The following is a 22,037-nucleotide window of genomic DNA, read 5'->3' on the forward strand; positions in this document are numbered from 1 at the left end:
CTTACAGATTCACTTGACCTTGTTTTTTATTTATATCTGCAAAAGGTTTGCAAGGATACAGATGAGGGGCGGTTGGTGACGTATTGAATTTGATGTATTAAAAAAACACTCACCGCCTGAATTTGAAACAGGTTTCGTTCCTATTTACAGCATCAAACTTCCACATTTAGCCTTTTAAACACTGGTTGTTCTGTGTATGGATGAGAACAATTCAATTTAAAATAAACAGCAGTCCCCTCACAGTGACAGTAAATCAAGGGAAATCAATAGCTAGTCTGCGGTCGATAAAAAAGCCTGTCACTGGTCCTAACTGTTGCTCAGCAGATGGATAGACTCTGGCTGGGCTAAAGCAAACAGCCTGATACAATGGGAGATATATGATAATAGAACGACTTGAGTCTGTGAGCTCGGCACATTTATCTGCCCCCCTGTCAAACCAGTACAAGTGGTACAACCCAGCAGGCAAAAAAGACACCATTTCCTGTCGATCTGTGCTGCCGGCTACGCTCTCCATAAACACACAGTGCCCTCCTCCCTCCCTCCCCCTCCTCTGTCTAACACTTCACTCTTTTTCCTGTCTCATGAAAGAAACCATGCTTTCACATTTCGGACTATTTTGAATGATTTTCATTACACTGTTTATTGACCTAAAAGCTACTCCTCCAGTTGAGACATCTGGTTTATTTTTTTAAGCCGGCACATTCACGCATGTGCAGTCAAACACAAATGTGGCCTGAAACTCACACTAGCACACAATCACACAAACAGACACACATTAAATAGTTAATTTGTTGCATCAAACAGTAAACAACATCAGTAGTTTTTTATGTGCTTCTTCATACACCTGTCAGGTCATAAATAGAAGCTTTATGAGAACAGCAATAGAGCTCTGAGGCTAAATAACAATATGTTATCTATCACAAATGCCATGACTAACAGTTTGTTGTTAAAAATTACTCCTTTCATTTTCTACCTCTCAATCCATTTACATGATAATTCAAAAAAATGTCCTGGACTGTGGATGCATTTCAGATTAAATCATCACTGCCTGGAGTCACATTTTTATGATCCACATGCATTCTTCTCACACTCGTCTTTCGTCTCCTTCCTGTTCTTTTTTTTTTCCTCACTGCTAGTTTCATACAGCATCCTGGAAACCAAAAACTGGCTAATCCCCTGGTGCTCAAATGTTCTATGTAACATCAGCACTGTTTGCCAGGGTTGCTCTGTGGACTGGCGAGCTGCAGCACAATCAATTTATAAAATCATGTGCTCACACTTGAAACCCTTCAGTTTTGGGGGATTTATGGAGCCTATCCGATTCCCCTGGTTTTGACATTTCTTTTAACTGTGTTTGAGGCTATAACTCAGACCACTAACCCCATAGTTTCTGTGCTTATTGGCAACCAGCACTGTGAGCTGTGAGTCTTGCAGGACTTTGGAGGGTTTGCAAAGTGAGTTTAGACATCTAATCTACACATACTCCATACTGCTGCTGACCCAGGCTGGTCCCTGCCTTCCCCTCCCTCCCCTCCTTCCTCCCCTTCCTTCCCCAACCAGAGAGGTTGAACTCTAGAAGAAACCCCCACAGGGCCACTAACTTTCCCCCCAAACTTATCCTGCCCTCCCTCCTTCTCTCCATGACTCTCTGGCTCACAAGTCTCTCCATCGCTCTCCTTAATTCTTTTTTCTCCCCCTCTGTTTCTGCAAATACTCTCTACATTTCATCAAGGTCCCTATGGCCATTTTTTCCTGACTGCGTGATTTGTTTTAGTTGACAAAGTTCTCTGTATTTGTTTCTGGTTTTGGGAATATTTTATTTTCAGTGGCTGCCAACTCACTGGTCATTTTGAGTTAGCTACTGATTCCAATAGTGTTTAATTTGAGCAATTAAAACTGATTTTAACTTCCAAAGAAAACATCTTAACTATCATTTCTTTAAATGACACTTTATATCATGTTTCATTCTTCATCCAAAGAGGAGACAGGGATGCTCAGTCAGCCGGACCCAATCTGCTTATAGCTGCATGTGGGCTGTAGCCCAGGAAAATCAGGCTTTACTACTGTCTGACACCCTGATGCCAATTACAGATAAGACGTATACAACACATTGTTGCCACTTCCTCTGTATACAGTCATTCAGGTTCCAACCAAACCGTCAACAGCGCAGTGCTGTGTGAGGTAATAAAGAGAAGTCTTTGCACTGAACGCAGCATGGTGATTTTGAAAGGAATGTGGAGCTTTTTCCATTTCTTATGTGGGCATGTGTGCAGTGTGTGGACATGCTGAAACAGATTGCTAGTGATGATAGAGACACTGAACACCAGTCCAGGATGCCCTCCCACCACAGCCAGATTCCAGTTACTTCGAACACAATCACTTTTATCCCATTTAGGCTGTTTATTTCATTTTGTTTTATTTAATTTTACAAATGAATATATTTCCTGTTTAGTTTGAATTCAAAATTAAATCAATTTATATTTAGATATGAAAGGGTGTGTTTACTTTTTTCGTTGGAAAAAAAACCAAAAACTGCTCCAGTAGCTGCAGGTTTAACACAAGTTTAGCTCTGACAAGACATGTAATCTTATCGTCATCTGACTCCCTCTCAAAGTATAACCTTGGACGATACCTCTGGAAGATGAGGAGGGATGTGAGACGTGACTTCTGAGAGAGAGCTCTCACCCCCCCCCCTTTTTTTTTCAAGGAGCAGCCATGTTCACATGCTGGTCGCACCAAACGCCTAACAGAGCTACTTTTCAGATAGCTATCAGCCTTGGCCATCTTTCAGAGAAGTTATTTTCTCTCTGTCTCTTTCTCTCCTTCTGCAATGTCATGACACTCTGCTACCCGGGTTTTGGGGGGTTGGGGACCACACAAATCTCATAGTTGTTCAGCCAAAAATAAAAACCCCCATTTTGCTCTCCTAGACACACCCTGGGTCTGTGTGCCCTCCCACGCGTTACGAAGACCCAACCATTCTTTCTTGCCATAGCGAGTTTTCCGTCTTGCACGTGTTCGTATTGGCCTGCCTGAAAACATACCCCTCCCATCTTTAATAGTAGCCGCTTTATCTTCATCTGTCATCATGTCAGAGTTGTAATACACTCTATGGCCTCTTGCTTACCAGCAAACTTTGCTGACTTTTCATACACACAGGCATGCAGACACTCAAGCATGCACACACACTGCATACACGCAAAGTTACAAAAAGTTTCCAGGACTTGGGGCAAATTGGCTCACACTTGCAGAGAAGGATCATGAAAGCAAGTCCAAGGTGAAGCCTCAGGAGAAAAAAAGGAGGAGGAAAGAGAAGAGAGCAAGGAAACTCAAGAGTACATAAGCCAACAGGGTTTAAATGGATATCATGAGAGGAGCAGATATTCCACTCACTATCAGTTTCACCAATACCTTCACTGAGTGCAAATAAGTGGAGACAAATAAAGTGAGCCTCTTCGTCCGCCTTCCCCATCTTTTGAGTTATGGCAAGCACTGGTTGAAAAATACAGAAAGTGCAATATGAGGAATTGATTTCCAAAAGGGAGGGGAGTTCCTCAGAGAGCTGTTATCTTGAGGCTTGTGGTCGCTTAGGTAGATAAAAGCAGGGATGTCAGGCGATGCAGAGCTGTTTATTAAACCTGAGGAAGGGCTCAGTCTCACTGATAGATCAAGGACACAGCCAAACAGTGCTACACATGCTGTCATCACACACAAGCACACAGAAGTGGCACAGTCCTAGCATTACTAATTTGCTATGTAGATCATGGTCACAGGAGCAGAGATGCCAGCGAGCAGATGGCTCAGTAACAATACTTTCTCTGATGAAGTGCTGGCGCAACAAATGTCATTGAACACCAGGGTCAAATATAATGATTTAGTGTTGCAGCACATAGTTATATCACTATGAAATCATGATTTTACAAATCTTCTGAACTGGAAGTTACATTTGGCTGATGATTTTTGTTAAACAGATCTATCCATACTATCACTGTTTAAACACTGTAAAAAAATAGACTGAAAAAGAAAGATAATAAGGGAAAGTAGTAAATTTATCAGTGTTATCTTACAATAGTAAAATCAGCTTAGATAAATATCATAATACAGCTGATACATCTTCACTGCATTAAAACATCCATCCAATTATAATGTAGTATTATAATCCATACTAACCACAATTTATTTTTAAAAATTAGGATTATATGCAAATATCAATGAAAACAGAAGCTCCATACTCAATTAAACTTTTTTTAATTCAAGAAATTATTAAATTAAAAACATTTTTCAAAAAGGTTTTTAATTTAAAAACATTGTATGACAATGTTTTAAATGCTGAAATTTCATTATTTTTGTAAAATAAATTGTCATCTTGAATTTGATTGAGTAATATGTTTAAAAACGGGCTGTTGAATGCTTCCAGCACATTGTATAATTTGACAATTCAGAGAATCTTTAGATATGTCCGTACAGGACATAGCTTTGATCCAATGTTGAATAGCTATGATCTTGAAATCTTCAGGCAAAGGAAAAAGTAAATAAATAAATCACCAACACCAACCTGTGGTGGGAATCATTGCATGGACTCAATTAGACTTCTGAATGCCATTTCCAGTAGACGGAGTTTGAGCCTGTATCCACAAAAACAAAGCTAAACTGCATGACGTAAAGAATAAAACCTAAATTAAATATAAAAACAAGATCCAAAAACACTGATGCAATCTCTGGGCTCAAGCCCATTTAAGCTGTACCAAAGATTGTGGATCAATTTCCAGTGGTCTGAATAATGAAAATCTTAAATAGTTTTAGGAGATCACTGAACTGATGATGGTTTTGGGACTACTTTATTGTACATCACATGAGAAACTTGCACATCTCTAAAGGCATCACTAATGTTAAATGATACTGTATACATAGAGCGACAAATGCTGCCATTCAGATGAGGGAACGTCTTGCACGCTCCATCAAGACACTGCCAAACCTCATTTTTCAAGTTTTACAACAGCATGACTGTATAATCAGGGTGCATGTTCTAAGATGGCCTGATCCAGACCACACGTTTCATTCATGCAAAAAAGTGAAAGGATTTCAGGACTTTAGTTGTGTTTTTTTCAACTATTTTTTATATATAAAATACAGAGAAAACAGCAAATTTGATCATATTTTAACAAACAGTTCAAAGAGATTTGAAGACATGTGCTTAGATGTATGCAGTATGTAATAATTACATGTGTAGCATGTAGATTTTTCTTCACCTGTAATGTTTTCACTTCAGTCTCATGCTGCTCTAGCCTTCATAAATCTATTAGAAATCAAGTAGATAGCAAAAAAACAGAGTCCAGTTTCTCTATGGATTTCACCTATTTCTTTAATATATATTTTGTTCTGCTATATTTTGCGTTTATTTTCCTGGTGTGTTTTTAATTAACCAATTTGTTCCTCCTGAGACTAGTTAACTTGAGATTGACAGAGATCAGTGATGGATTAACTCTAGTCTCAAGAGCAAACAGAAATATGAACACTAAGGTGTCACTAAAGGCCTCCAACAGTTTCAAAAGAAAGGTGACATGGGAAATGGGAGTTCAGTTGTCTTGTGTGTGTGGGAAAGCTTGTGCTTACAAGGAAGTGAGGGGCAAACAGGGCTAAGACCATCGTTTTCATTTCCACACATCAATCACTTCCTCTTTTATTTCCTTTCCTCCCTTCTCAGCGCATCCACTGAAGCACACACGTGCACCCAGACATATCCAGACCTACACCAACAACAACGCACCAACCTACCTCCACCAAGGGCGGACTGAAACCCAGCACTTATGAAAATAAATAACGCGGCCCAACGTGCTGTTTGTGCTCTGCTTATCCTCCAGCAAAGAAGTCTTCACACTGCTGGTCGACATCCTTCCCTGTTGTCCCTCTCCTCCATTTAAAGGTTCACTTTTACATTCCCTCTCATACCACATTTCCCACCAAAATGGTTCCTTTACGCAACTCCCTGAGCTCCCTAAGCCAACATGACCTCCTTATGAGTGTGTTGGTGTGTGTGTGTGTGTGTGTGTGAGGGGGTTTGAGAATGCTATGAGTGTTTTTAATTATGTTACTATGTATGAGGCTATTTTGGTTTTTTTGTGTGTGTGTGTGTGCTGGAACATTTAAATCCTTTTCACCGCCGGTCTGACTAAACTGTTTGTGTGAGTTGTATGTAAACTTTTGTGTTTGTATCAGAGTACACAGAGTTAACACACAAATGCATGTATATATGTTAGAGAGCCAGTATGCTGATGTTGGTGAGCGTGTCAGTTAATTTGTTTGTGGTGTATTAATTCCACACCTGACACCTCTGCACCTCTTCTCCAGCAGAGGCACGACTGAGCTGACTCAGGCTCACAAGTTTCAACACATTTTTCATTCCATTCCACTAATATGATGCTTTTAATTTCACCCACTGCAATGCAGCTTAAACATTTGCAGCAGAGCCTCTCATGATTTTCCTGTTTCATCACTCAGCATAGCCCCAAAGATTACGGTATAAATGGAAAGTCCAAGCCCAGTGAACGACTTGAGATTTTGTGCCAGGCCATGCCGGCTGAAGGAAATGACCTACTAGCTTTTCAAAACATCCCTGTGGCTGCCTTTGGGGCCAGAGCTCTGGCCCTGATTGGTGAAAGCTTAGAGAGGTGTTTCAGGGCTCAGTGACGATGTTATCACATAGTAAGTGGCCTTAATGGGTTTCCAACTGTTTGTTTGAAGGGCTCCCATAATGACAGGGATAAACTGATAACAGCCACTGCTACAAACGGCATAGAGAGTCATCAAACCCTCTCACGGATGAGCAGACGCCTTTGTCATTTATTCAGATATGGGCTGCAAGGATTGGAGTATTGTAGCACAGCCACATGGTTACATGACTTGAAGGTTAAGGTGAGGCAGTCTTTTTTTTCTGGGACCACTTCCTCAATGCACGCACTAAGATTGAAAAAGCAGTCGGCCCCCGCCATCCCTCCCTGTTCCTGGCTCTTCCCACCTCTGTGCAAAACAGGTATTTCCAAAGACACTCTGGTGCCAAAAGAGAGCACCGTCATGGGAGGTGCATCGACAGGTCAGTGCAGCATGCACGCCCAACTAAGACAGGTATCACCCAGGCTACCTTACCAACAACAAATACAAACACAGAGCACTGAACCTGGGCAAGGAGGCAGAGCTATTGATTGCTCACACATAAATATCCACAGTGCCCTTTATGTGGAAGGTATTTTCTCAGTCTGGCCAACAGACAGGTCTGACAACAATGAGCAGGACTGTTAAGCCAACTCCTGGAGAAGAAGTAAAAGGAAAAGAAAAACAGAGCCTGGGAAATGTCCAAGCCAAGGCCTTTTGTCTTCCCCACTAACATTTAAGAGAGTGGGGAATGAGACTGCTGTCAGCAAAATGACTTGTAACATACCTTGTCAGGGGATACACCAATAGGATGTTTTAAAAGCCAATAAAAACAACAGAGCCTTTTCCACTGAGAGGCAACAATTTAAGCTGAATGCTAAGATGTATTTTTTCACGGGAAATGAAGTGGAGAAGAGTTTTAACTGCTTTAGAATTAGTTTGTTAGTCTATCAATTCATACGTCAACTGAAAGAAAATGGATAAAACGTTTCATCAGACATTTTACTATCTGACAAAGAATACAAAAAACTAACTGGTTTAAGCTTCTCCCCTGAAATAAATTGCAGAATATTTGAAGTTTTGGACTGCTGATCAAACAAAACCTTTAATAATGTGTATCTTAATCACAGCAGTAAATACCATTGGACTATATCAGCTTACACCAGCTAAAAGATGCACTAAAAAGCCACGAACCTCCACACATGGCTGAACTTAGGTTCACTGTCGCTGTGATCCTGACTTAATCTTTGACCCCAGTCTTGCTTCAGCTCTGATAGAGAGCTTAAACTGAATAACTGCACTCCTTAACCCTTGTGAATGATACCAGTGCCAGTGTGGATGTGTCAGTACAAGCAGTCATGTATGAAGCGCCAATGCATGTGGTTGCCTGCGTCTGTTTGTGCTTTGATACTTGTTTTGTTTTAACTCATGCCAGCGTAAAAACCAGAAAGAATCCATCTGTCAGTGCGGTGGGATTTCGTTCTGCGTCAGGGGGTATGTTTCTAGTTTTTTAGATGAAAGAAGTGCTCTGTGTGTGTGTGAGCAAGAGAGGCTTTGTGGGAAGAGTGTCTCTGATGGTGTGTTTGCCTGTGTGTTTTTCTTGAAGGGTGTGTTCTTGGATTCCACCACACAGGGACATTACCCCCAGGTGCTCTTTCTCTTGCACACTCTGGTTCTGTGAAAATACCTTGAGGATTAGGTGGGCAGCGGCAATGAGAAGGACGAGGTGGGGGGCGGGTGAGGTAGTGATTGACAGCTGAAAAGCTGGAGAGGTGCTCAGGCATGCTGTGGTGGGGGAGAGAGGGGGACTGCACACACAGGCAAGGGGGGCTCAACAGCTCTGCACTCAGCTGTTGCCACCCACACCCATTATTACCCCTCCACCACCTACCACCCTCCACCACCTGCCACCCCTTAAGATTGCACTCAGATCAGATTTCAAATAACTATGCTTACCTTTACCTCAACAAAAGTGTTCATTCTTTGCTCTCTCTTTCAGACTCCCTTTCTTTTACATTGACAACCTAATCAGCTACCCTTACTACACTGGTTTCAGACAAGGATACACCCTGACCTAGAATCCTGTTGTTGATTTGTGGCTTTGACACAAGCAGGTGTTTCCAACAATGAGCAATGTATGTCGGCAGCGTGTGTCTAATCTGGCTAGTTTTTGCATGACACAAAAACACTCTGGATTGCCAACAATCTCCTCTTTGTGCTCTGTGTGCCATATATCATTGCATTTTAGCACTTCAGTATACAAGAGTGCCCCCTGTGGTGAAATATAAAACTACAAGACTGAAATTAGAGCCTATGATTGTGGGTTTTTTTGTCTAATTTTGCATCCAGCCCACCTTTCCTCTGACAAATAGGTGTACAGCATGCAAAGTCTGATGATAAAACTGCAATATGGCTCATTTTCAAATACTTGTTGATGCTCAAATATCATCACCTCACAATGAAAGAATGTTGTTTTGTCTCATTTTGCAGACTTGTGGGTTGTCTGTTTCACAAAAGCTCTGTGAGAGGTCGATGCACACACACACCCTAACTTACACACAAAAACACACCAGTGTAGCTGGAACCAGAGTTTGTGGTCACAACCACATCATCTACGAGCATCAAGTATATAAGGAAACCACAGGAGCAGAGTAATCATTGTTTTGATGAAAGCAGACTTTTTGCCCCATGGTTTCATTGGAGGATTTTTTTCTACCACTTCTCCTATATCACAAACAGACCCTAAAGTTTTCCATTTCCTCAAAATTACACATAATGAAGTGCAATTTTAACAGTCGTATAATTCTTCTTCCAGTACATATCCGAATTGTTTAATGGAACATGAGTTAAAGGAGGTATGGTTGAGAGCCGAGATGGAAATGATTCATGATATATTGAAGACAAGGCAAGCACACACAGAAATGAAAATGACTTACAGAGAGCGGCCATCTCTTTGGGAAGGTCAGCCCCAAATCTCCCAAACAGGCTGCTGTTGGCCAGCAGGTCGAAGGGGGAGTGGCTTCTCATGGAGTTGAAGGGAAAGGGGTAGACAGCAGGTGGGAAGCCAGTCATGTGACCCACCTGCTGTTCCCTGTTGGTAGCCATGGCAACGGAGCACCCAGGGGTCCGCAGCGGGCTATTGCAACACCTGGAAATCCTGGACAGAGTTTAAATTTGAGTCCTCCCTATAAGCAGTGAGCTGAAGAGAAGATGGAGTCCACTTTAGAGGAGGTATCCAGTCAGTTTTCTGAGGAAGAGAAGACAGAAATTTGTCTTTTCATACTTGAAAATTCATCACATAAAACATAAGAGGAAATGTTTCGACATGAATGCGAGGATAAAATCAGTGAGTTGTGTTGAAATCCTCACTACAGTTCACTTCTCTCTTCAACTCTGAGCCAAACTACACTCTGGGACAGAGAATAGTCTATCCATCATATAAGGATGTGTACATTTCATACCTATAGGTATGAGAGAATAGGAAGGGAAGCGGGAATTGGGAAGGATGGGACAACAAGAACCATAACCCATAAAGACATGCAAGGAAAACAGTGAGCGAGCTGTGAGAGGAAAGGCCAGAAAAACTGGGACTGGGTGAGGGGAAAATAAAATAAAAAAGAAGTTTGGAAAAAGTTATAACAGGGAAGAACGGGAGGGAGGAGAAAAAAGAAAGAGGGAGAAAGTGAGAGAGAGCTCTTGTTCCTCCAGTTTTGAAGAGCTTCCAGATTTCTGCAGTGATTCCAGGCTATGCCATATGATTTAAATCACCAGAACCCTACTATAAAGACCTCCTCTGTTTCTGTTGCCAGCCTAGCACAGCAGCCTGCCTCTTTGCCTCTTTCCCCCAGGACCAGAGGCCCAGACACGGGGTCCAGAGTATGAAGAAGGGAGGGAGGAAGGGGTCGGTGGGTAGGGAGAATGAGATCCACTGATTGCTAACTGATGCTGTCATTTCCAACTATCTTCTCTTGAGGTCAGGCTTCCATCCCACAGAGTAATTTTGGCTTTAACCTCCTGCAGCCTTCTCATCACTTTGACTGCTCACAGTAGGCACAGACAAGTCAGGCTCAAGAGTGGGCAATCCTACAGTTATGCCCCACTGTTGACTGTCAATACAAGAAGGGGGAAAAAATAAATAGAAAATATATTTTATTTTTGACTTTCGCTTCCTAAGAGTGATTTCATGAGTGGGTGGTGTGATCAGCTTGTTTTTTAAATGTGGCTTTGAAAAAGAGCAGAGCCAAGGAATTTGGAACTGCTGTGGCTTGTGAATCTGGGAGAAAAGACAGGGAAAAAATCCCGGTAATGAATTTGGTATAAACAAAGAAATGAGCGGAGAAAAAGATCTAAGGCTGAACCGGTGAACTGCTGAACTGAGGGGGGAAAAAAAGGCACAGAGGAACAGTGACAGGGTCTGGGCACTTGGGGGCACTAAGGGGTGGCGCCATGCCCAGGAAAAAGTAGGAGAGCTTTCCAAGATGCACACATATGCGCTGCACACTCTGTGACACATACACATGCAATCAAGCACTCAAAAACTCCACACGTCACATGTGTGAGAGCACCCTCAAGCAAACACACATACACAGACACACACACACACTTCTCACCCCGTGCCTTTTTTCCAGGGCTCTGGCTCCCTCCCTGACTCTCTTTCTGGCTCTTTCTCTTTCAACAGAGCCAGTTAATTACACCCTACTGCTGCAGGCAGCTTCAAACCACCACTAATTTAGAGTTCCATTACAGTAAACTGTTCCACATGTGCATCCAGGGCCCAGGCAGGCTCGGGTGGCCACGTTTCAGGAAGGAGCAGCCGCCGATAGGCACCCACCCCCATTCTGCCAACACAGCCTGCCATCTTTCTTCTTCTCTCCCTCCTTTTCCCCGCTTTTCTTGCCTTATATCTCCCCTTTTCCTATCTATTTCTCACCAAACCTTGCTTGGATTTTTTTTCCCTGCACTCTTGATCTCCTCTCTATAATCATGTCCTTATACTCAATCCTCTTCCCCGCCTACCTCACCCGCACCCCTTCTCAATCCTTCTGCTGCTTATACAACTTGTACCATGACCCTGTGCAGCAGTTCCACTGTGTGGCTCAGGCACAAAAACATCACTAAAGATTTCAAAGTGTGCCTAATGGGAGAAGAGGTATAGACTGGAAAAACAAAACTGCCAGCAACTCACATGTGTGACAATATATATGCGCTTGGCTAGCACTTGGCCCATTTGGATATCACTTTCATGAACTCAAACCAGCTCCCATAAAGGCAGCGAAATATGTCTGCAAGGGCTGAGAGAGAAAAAGAGATGGAGAAAAAATTAGCAGAGAATACAGCAGAATGACTATTCTCACAGCAGGAAATAAAACTTTATCAATCTGAAACTTTGTGTTAAATTGAGTTTTAAGACATCCGGCCCAAGCTAAGAACCACCCAGTAAACCGCAGTGCCACTGTACATTCAAATAAAGGTTATGAAATGAGGAATAAAACTAACACTGAAAAGGGTACTAATACAGAGACAAGCTTTTTAAAAAGAGCCCAGTAACTTTATGCTCCCCAAACACAATAATGAATTAATAAAAAGAGTTGGCGCCAGTGTTTTTTAATGAGTCACATCAGCCCAGCAGATTTTTACAGAGCCATTTATGTTTTATGTTGGGTCCTGTGGTAGCCTCTTTTCTCCAGCCCGTCTGGGGCTATAAGGGGAATTTGGAGTGACCTCATCCCCTGTTAGCCAGGGCCAAATGGGCATGGAGGGCCTCCCCACTTCCCCTGAGCCTGGGGGGCACACAGGAGGCAGCAGGCGGCCAGGCAGGCAAGGAGCACCAGAGCCAATGATGGGTGGGTTAACGGCTGTGGGGACTTTCCATCGTTGCTTAAGAGGTGCACTGTAGCAGTTTAAATTGACTTTGCTTGTTTCTGTAAATAGTGCGGTGTCAGACCTCCGAGTAGTTCATCAAGCTTAACTAGACTCAATGGTTGCTCTTAAGATAATCCATTGATTTTTATCAGGACATGACACCGTGTAGCATATGAAATTAACTCAATCAAGCTGGCAATTTGGAGACAGGGCTACATGACGAGACATGCTCAAAGAGAATGAGATTCTCTTGTTTGCTGAGGAGTTTGGATTTCAACAAAAAGATAGAGCAGAGCGAAAAATCATGCAAGAGAGACAGACAGAGAGGGAGAACAGTTACTAGAGACTGAATATCTGTCAAACAAAGGGTATCAAATCCTCAGAGAGCAAAACAACAATTGTGCCTTAACCGTTGTGACAGAGTGTGGCCCCTCAGGCAATAAGATCTGCAGTCAAACATAACAAATAAATCACGGCATCTCAGGAAGCTCTGCACCACACAACCAAGAAAGGCAGTTTTTTTCTTTTTTTTCTTTGTCAGCACTGGTGAAACCACCAGTGATTACTTCACATTTATAAGCAGGATTCTAGATGCCATCGCTTTCACGCATTGTTTACTGGTGGACGATTCTTATTCCCGTAAAGGGGAACGCAAAACAATCCAATTTTAATTTTAGATTTCAGTGAATGTTCAAAGTTCTCTCCTAAGCAGTTCTTGTAGATGATACTTTTTTGTTCACTTTTCTGACACTGAGTGAGTTCACAGGTTTTTATCAAGTTCCCCAGACGGCCACAAAATACACATTTCCAAATGGTAAAAAAAAAAAACCCACTTCAGGCAGCCAGTGCAGAACAGCAACTCAAAGGCCTTACGAGAGGGACTGAGTTGTAAATTCACAGCCTCAAAACAGATGAATTCTGCCATGTATCCTGGCAAGGAAACTGTCATCCTACTCTTTTTCCACCTCTGACTTGCTCACCTCTACTGGGGTTTTTTTTTCTTACAGAAAATTGTGCATCTTTTTCCAATTTATGCCTTCCACTTGTCAATATTGTCAAGTGATTTATGTCCAGTGAGTTTGTAAAGGAGACGACTTGAAGCAAAGAGGGGTTTGTTTCAGTTTGGGTTCTACATAAAGTTGTGCCACTGCAGCAGTTAAACAATGATTTCACAGTCCATGGGTCCTCCTAACTGAGTTGACAGACTGGCTTTTTCAACTGCCTGGATTATCAAGAGCATCATCACCGCTTAATCTGTCCGCAAAGAGCCATCACAAAGATTTATGGACCCAGAGCTGTACATACAAACTTAATTGTTCATATTGAAACATGATCATGAGAGAATTATCTGATCTCGCTGCTGGCGTCAGCAGTATTTTGGCAGTGAAAACAATATCCTCAACACTATTATCTGATGCAAAGCTGACAGCTTCCAGTCTTTCAACAAGTGGCAGGCTAATGGCTCCAAAAGAGACACGGGGTGACAGACAGTCTGGTGTTTCCAAACAGACCTGCATTCCATCACCTGAAACTTGTTTGACATCTGCCTGCTTTTGGCATCATACAAACACATATTTGCTTATAGAAACAATGCAAAGAGGCACCTCTGTTTGGGAATCTGTTTCGCCAAGACGTTTTGTTATTACAACGTTTAAGGAGTGCCACTGGGAGGTGTGATTATGCAATCATTTTTTCTTTCTATCTATAAATCATTAAATATGAGCCCCTAAATCTTCTTTATTTAAAGTTAACATCACAAAATAAGTTGTGTTGACTTGCGGTGGTGGAGAGAGCTACGGAAAGAGTGAGAGCTCACGGTGAGACATAAAACACTTTGCGACATAATGAAGTCATCCTGACAGCTTTCTATTTCCATAATGTGATAGAGCTGTTTTGAGTACTCAACATAGAGAGGCTTTCTGTAGTTGTTTTTTTTTTCTTTTTTTAAGGCAATATAAAAGAAAAAGGCAAACAAATGATCTTAAGAAACTCTGACAAATGACTGGAAATAAACAAAGAGAAAGTTCAAAGATGTAACCCTGTGAAAGATGAAGCTGGTTTTACAAAAAAGTCTCATGTGATAATTACTGAGGGGTCCACACAGGCAACTAGGTGTTTCCCTCCCGTAACCCAGAGAGAAAACAATCCTCTCTCTGTATAAAGCAAAGCATAATAGCTGGGTTCCACCACCACCACCGCCGCCTTTAGCCGCAGGAGTCAAAGCAACACTGGCAGGCCTAAACACACACACATGCAAGTACAGCATGCACGACACTTCCACACAAGTTTAACTTTGAGCCAGAAGTTCTTTTAATGAGGGCTGGGAAGCTGGCTGAAATGTAAATTCTCACAATCAGAGTGGCACACCTGCAAAAATAGACACAGGAAATAGTCTGCAAATAGTTTCCTTGCTAATTATAGTGTGGTAGCACAGAGCCCCTCGAATCCTCTGAAATCACCTGGCTAACCCCTCCCTTACACTTGGCCTTAATTGCTATAGAAATTCCAGAAAGAGACAGGTATCAACAACTCCCTGATTTACCGCTCAAAGTCATGACACAAAGAAGGACTGTTAGCGGATTTTGCAACGCAGAAGCTTTCATGAGTCAACTGTTGTTTCAGAGGTTCTCAAAAATAACACACACAGATCTAACATTTCCACACTTTGATGGGTTTACATGAAAAATTATTGTGACAAATAAAATAACAATGATTTATTTTGTTATTCTATACAGTACTCAAGTTGTTGCTACATTCAAGGTGTATTTCCAAGGACATGCAACACACATTGGGACTGTAGAACGCTAATCTGCACATGTAGACAATAAAGGATATGAGTGGTGGAATTTTGAGGCAGTCTGGTGCCTCATGTGTACATAGTCAAAACCAAAATGAGAGGATGATTTTAAAGCCAAATTTAGCTGGACGCCTCATAATCACAAGTACACTCTTCTGCTATATATTAACAGAGAGCTCAAATATTGATGTAACTGAAGACAAGCAATTTGGTGTGAAGCACTGTGAAGGTAAAGCTGCTTTGTATGGGTGGCCTGTCCTCACACAAGATCCACGGGTGGTTAATTGGAGAAGGAGAAGAGTGACATTTGCATTTACATCACATTAAAGTGACATTTCTCTGCCTCAGAGATGAGCTCTACTTTTTCCACTCCAGACATCAAAACTGTGACAGGCCAGATGACAGTGGAGAGAGAAACACATATCACTAGCCTTGGAACAACCATCGCACACTTGGTTTGCTCACTTCAATCACAGTGTCCCTCACACTTACGTCAGGCCCACCAGGGGAAATAAGTGGTGGACAGCAGGTGCAGAGCTGAAGCAGTTTGCCAACCGACCAGTCACTTCAGGTGCAATAAATCAAAATACAGTGGAGGAAGGCTACTCCCTGATACCAGGTGCATAATTTTTATCTGATGTCCAAATCACACAGTACTAAATGCACCAAGTTACACATGGCTGTAACAAGCAGAACCTGTTAACCTAGAGCATATGTCAACATCATTAAATAATCTTCTCTGACATCCTGCTAGCTGAGGGAGCACAATGAATAAACTTCCAAGAAAACTAAGACCAGAGTTGCAGACACACCTCACTCCACAGGAATCAGCCGGTGCCGTTTAAAACATGGAAAACAATGCCTCTCTTCACCAAATGTTCATATGCTAGTTATAAAAAAAAAAACAGGTCAAGGACTGGTGACTCCTCTGGTGAATACACATCAAACACATGCAAGCGTGTACACACTAAGACACACACATATGCTAACAATAAAGAGCTCCACAGGCACTGGGTAACACTTAAAACACTCACTAATAAGCACATATGCGCACACAGGCACATGCAGGCAAACACACATGGTCGAGTTAATTTTCACATAAACTCAATGTCACGCTCGCATTTATAAAGCATGAAGAAGCAAACAAACTGAGACAAAGCATGCAAACAAACACGTGCGTTGGGACATTTTAGTGTTTACACATGAAAATCTGCTGAGATTCTGGAGCAAGATTAACTGTCTCAAAGCCTCCCAAGTGTCTCACACACTCAGTTTCTGTCTTCAATTAAAACTGCCAACCCATTCCTTGGAAAAAGAAACAGTCTCGCTCTGTTAACAGGGAGTGAATGAAAAAAAGGAAAACAAACACCGACTTGAGTTACTGTGTCCAAACTTCAGTACAAGTTACTCACAAGCTCTCGCACTGAGGATGCAGATAGACGGATGAAGTCCTTGACAAAATGGTCCGATGAACGGCGCGAGCCAATGAAAGGAAGAAAAGATGTGTGCACGTTCAACAGAGTCCCACCAACAGCAAAGACAGAGGAGCAGTGAGCTTCTAACTCTCTCCCTCACTCCCCCTCCTGCACTCTCCTCCTCCTCCCTGAGTCGCTACCTCTTAAAATCACTCTTTCACTCCCCAAATACAGGCACACACACTCACTCACTCTCTCACTAAGAAATAATTATACTGTGATTCATAAAGCCTTCCTTTGTCACGTGACCCCAACACTTCAAATATACAGCACATTTTTTCACAAGCCACACAATGCCTGGAGGGAAGAAAAAGGCCCAGCAAGCTTAAGTTTCTGTTTTTAATTCTCTCTGCCTTCTTTGTCTCTTGGGTGAATTATTTTTTTCCTCTTTCCACTTCTTGGTCAATAAGTCAGTTTCCTCACAAACTGTGCATGTTGAAATGTAAAGCCATGTCGTGATCTTAGATCATTCATGTTTCATCAATGAGTGATGTAAGCCAGGTTTATTAGGAGAGGAAGCTTTAGTATACTGAACAACGCACATCATCCACTTTGCATTGCTATGATTAAGCAAACACATGGTTTTAATTGGAAGCCAATAGGTTCATTTTTTTCCAAGAACCACTATTGTTTGTTTTACCTTTAGTTGTGAATCCTTGGTGGGATCTATTTCATGGATTTATGTCTTGCCTGTCTGCTCACTAAAGGCACATACTGTGGGTGCTCTTTTTCTGCAACTCATATCCAAGTTGGGCATTTGGTCAGATTGCCTACAATGTCCTCCGATACTGAGAGTCCTTCATAATGAAACAGAGACCTTTTGAACCCATTACCCAAATATTAGATACAAGAAATGTGATATGCGATAAAACATTATGCACTTAGAGGAAATTAAATGAAAACCAGAATTTGGCATATAAACTAACATTTTTTGGGATACACAAAATCTATCAACATCCTGCCAAATACTGTGCACTAAGGGATATTTCAAACTCAACATTATCTTTAAAAAGGCAGATATCTACAACTAAATCACTTCACCTGCTAAAGTGAAACTAGTGGGCTGGCACATCAGCTGCTGGGAAGTCCCGTGTGAGATGGCAGAGCTGTGCAACAGCAGCGGCAACAGAGACAGATTTGGGTGTGCCCCTGAAACGTGCCCCTCTTCTCTGTATGAGATCACATGTTTCAGATGTGTGTTTATGTGTTTGTGGTTCTGGGTGTGTGCCCTGTTTTAGCCCTGTTTTTCAATGTAATGTTTCTCGAGTTGTTTTGCTTATGAGGACCACCTCAAACCTCAAAACTGGGAGGAGTAGGCACACCTCAACTGGCACCTCAGCAGGCACTTTTCCTCTTCATCTACAGAAGATACACACAGAAGTGCATACAGACAGTGTAAACACATGCACGCTTCTTTGCCCACTAATAAAAGCAACATCTAGTCTAAACCAAGAAAATGCAGCATGGAATCTTTGAATAGTGTACACGTAGCATCATTTTGCAGCAGTTCTGTTTATCCTCCTTGCTACCTGTGCATGTGAAGCCAGCTGCATATTGGGTTTGTAAAACTCAGCAACTGGCCTGAGACAGATATAGATCTCATCCTCACTTACACTGACCCCAATATGTCATCAGGATAAAGTCAAGCCATTTTAATAGGAAAACAAACCGTTCTGCCTTATTTCTGTCCCTCCAATCTTAATAGTCACACGTGGTCTAAGGTAGCCCACCGAATTGTTCCTTCAAATATTTTTGACGTGGATATGCCAGTACAAAATCAGAGTGAATGAATGGATAAATACTGGGAGGTGCTGTTGCCTTTCTGCTGAAACCTTATAGTCAGGAAGCGCAGATCTGAACCATGCTGCAAAAAGCCCTTCAGCTGATGCTTATCTCGTTTACATTTGATTTATGTGTTGCTTACGAGGCCACTAAGGCTAATAGAAATCCCTTGAATGTTTACATAGCAGTACTAAATCGGCAGTTGTGTAATTGGAAACAAGTAGGTAAATACAGCCGTGGCTCAAAAACTATCTCTCTGTAACAGTGATGGGAACAGCAAGGTGTAGATTTCAAGTCAGTGTGAGGCCATCAGGCTGACTGAGACCATGCATTTGTGTCAGAATGTGTAGCCAAGTGCATGAAGTGTGTCAGTACACAGTCCACACAGCACACATGCTGTGGTCCTTATTAAATTATGACAGTGAGCCTGAGCAGGGGGTGTGTTTTGAGCTGTGCTCATCTTGCAGCACGCACGTCAGTAGCTGTAATATGTGTGTGTGCTTGAGACTGTGTGCATGGTTGAGTGTGCGTAGGCAGTAGCAGTGAGAAGGTCAGAGGTTACTAGTGTTTGTGTTTCAGTGTCAGTGAAGTGTGCTCCAGGCAGAGATTTATGATCATTGTGTCTGGGAGGCTGCAGAGTGGAGGGATAATGAAGACAGATCAGAGTGCTATCTCTCTCTCCGGGCACCACTGGAAACATGGCCTATGGCCCCCGCCATTCTCGTATCATTAACTTCAGCCGGTGACATCATAACGCACTGCCCTGACATCAATCCTAACACAGGGTGCTCCCACAAAAAGTAAAACACAGAGAGGCAATTCCTCGCAGGAAGTCACCTGCAAACACAGTCATTGTTCAGCACAGCGTTCTGCAGTTTCTCTGGGTGTGCTTAGATATGAAATATTCATGGCCGCATCTTACTCAGTCGTGTGTTTCTACTTTAGATTTGTCATATTAACATTCATAGGGCAATGGAGTAGAGGCCTGGGGCACACTAGCAGAAGAAGAGGAGAAAAGGCAGAAAGGAAAGAGGAAGGGGGGGGTTGATGGAGCGAGAGGAAGTGAGGTCAGAGGGGTTACAGGGAGATGGAGAAAGGGGGAGGGAAGAGGGGTTCGGAGGTGAGGGGGCCAATGGAACAGGGAATGTGAGAGAAAGAGGTGTGAAATGGGGGGGGTTGAGATGGGGTGCAGAGCGCTGGTGCCTGCGGTGGCAGGTTTCAATCAGCAACAAGATGCCCGTAATGAGATCACTATTTCCCCACATTCAGATTGATGTCATGTGAAGTTTGGTGGTGCTTTGAGACAGGCAGAGAGCGCAGGGTGAACGCACACACTCAAAAGCTGTTTGCACACACACACACACACACAAAAATACACACAAGCTGAAACAAATTGATGCTCACACACATATACAAATGTACACTTTGCTTGCACTTTCCTGGTTAGAGACTTATACACACATCCTGTAAAATGAAGGAGCGCATTCATTCCACCTGGCAGAGTGAGCTCATTTAGAGTCCAACTGCCCTTCAAGTAAAAACATACACAGAGGAATACTACTCACAGGAAAATTAGTTACTCATGGCAAACGGAGAAATGAACGTGTTAGGGACCAAAGGGCACATACACCACTCTAACAAAAACAAATGAACGCAACGTTGGGAACAAAGAAACAGAGAGCCATAAGTTTTTCTTTTTACTGCAGATGAAACTACGGGGGAAAAGAAAAAAACAAAAAGTAAATGTGTGCACACTTTTTTTGCACATTTCAGGGTGCACTCAGAGGTTGTCGACACAACTACCAGTGTGTGTGCCAGCGAATGAGAGCTCTCTGCCTTATTCCGCCACATGTGTGTCTAATGAAAGGTGAACGGCTCTCCTGTCTATACTTTCCTCACAAAAAAATCAGCCATGATGTCACCATGAACCCATCTTGAACCCACCTCTGTCAAAAAGCATTACTCCAACCCTCCCTCTCCCTGCCTCATTTTCTGTTCCACCTCTCCTTCCTTCACGCTCTGTTCCTGCCTCTCAGATACTTCACTGAGCTCCCATTCTTTTTCATATTTCCGTGTTCTTCAACATTTCCCCTCTCCCGTCCATGTCTGTATTTTTTTCTTCCCCCACAGAAGAACACTGACTTTTTTTTTCTCTGGCAAGCGTGGCCTAATTGAATCACTAAACTGCCATCTGCCAAAAATGCCAGGATGTTCTGATTATCAGAAACTTTGTTTAAGCTGTGGTTTTACACAAAAAAATGCTCAGATTGCATGAAGGGGAGCCAAAAAAGTAAAAGCAGGAAAAAAAAGTGAGCGATGGGGGAGAATGCAAATGAAAGAGGGGAGAGGGAGAAAGAGAGAACACTGGAGAAGAGAGGGGTGGTGGGGGCAGCAAGAAGGCAGCCAGAGAGCCACATATGGAAGTGATTCTGTAATTACTGCAAATCTGTGAGCTCAAAAGGAAAGGTCTTCTTTTCCATGCCTCCTTCCCTGCACATAAAACTGCCCTTGCGAGAAAGCTGGGCACTAAATACTAAATAGGGAAAGACTAAAAACTTTTTTCTCTTTCTTTGCTTGAGCATTTTGGCAAGTGGGACTGCAGACAAATAAATACATGGTACATGTTTAATATGCTTAGTTTGAACACAAGTCTATTTTGCTAATCAGTAGGCTAATTCCACAAAATCTACTACTGGAAAATTTTGTGCATTCTTTGGTCATTTGCTTTGCCTTCCTGAGCCAAATGTACCGCCTTGGACAACGATCTAAAACAGTCTGCGAGGCTTAGACAGGGCTGGAATAAATTTGAGTCTCTCATCATCCACACACCTAACTGGCACCATTCGCATAAGGGTACACATTCAACAGGGTGTGTGAGGGAGAGAGGGAGGGAGGGAGGGGTGGTTGGGAGCTGGGTGACAGACATACAGACGCAGAGTGATGAAGACTGTCTCTTTAGCCTTGGGCAAAGTAGTGCTGTGCAGGTGCGTATGTTGGCAGCAACTTCTGTTCTGCTCAGTCCCCAAACACAGTTTCAGCAGCCTGTAATTATCTAGTGCCCTGCCATAACGTGTTCTCCTGATGAGTGCGTGAGTAACACGCTGTAAACACACGCCCGGATCGACGCAGCTCGAGCTGCGATTATTCTTGGACACATCCAATTAATCACGACAGGAGATGATTTATGTAAAGTGCAAAATCCTACCTTCTCCGCCTAGAGGAATGTATGCTTCGGCTTCAAACGCGAGCACATTCTCCACATCAAAAGTTTAAATTGTGGAAGGCATGCGTGCGCACAACGAAGTTTGTAATGAAGGATCCACAAAGAAAAGAAGAAACAAAAGTAGCGGGCAGTTTTCAGAGAAGTCTTCTTTGACCTTCGATTTGCTTCACAGATAATTTCAGTCATTTGTCAGGTTGCCTTTGCTTGTTCAACTCGTCACTTTGTCCTGGCAGCTAAGGGGCGTTTATTG

General features: G+C 42.6%; 1 protein-coding gene across 2 annotated transcripts in view; it reads right to left on the reverse strand.

The window, feature by feature from the left end:
• rarga (retinoic acid receptor gamma a) overlaps window positions 1-21,827 on the reverse strand; it is a 41,226-nt gene extending 19,399 nt beyond the window's left edge. The window contains exons 1-2 of one of the 2 annotated variants that reach the window (XM_072366273.1): window positions 21,770-21,827; window positions 9,585-9,895 (exon numbers count right to left, since the gene is read on the reverse strand). In XM_072366273.1, the coding sequence (XP_072222374.1) occupies window positions 9,585-9,753 (169 nt within the window). In that variant the 5' untranslated portion in view covers window positions 9,754-9,895; window positions 21,770-21,827. Of the gene's footprint in view, window positions 1-9,584; window positions 9,896-16,719; window positions 16,906-21,769 lie in introns of those variants that run through there. The other variant, XM_072366272.1, reaches the window with a different exon arrangement.
• Window positions 21,828-22,037: the final 210 nt, after the last annotated feature.

Source organism: Leuresthes tenuis, unplaced genomic scaffold (genome assembly GCF_036924035.1).
Source record: "Leuresthes tenuis unplaced genomic scaffold, fLeuTen1.0.hap1 SCAF_16, whole genome shotgun sequence".
NCBI lineage: Eukaryota > Metazoa > Chordata > Actinopteri > Atheriniformes > Atherinopsidae > Leuresthes > Leuresthes tenuis.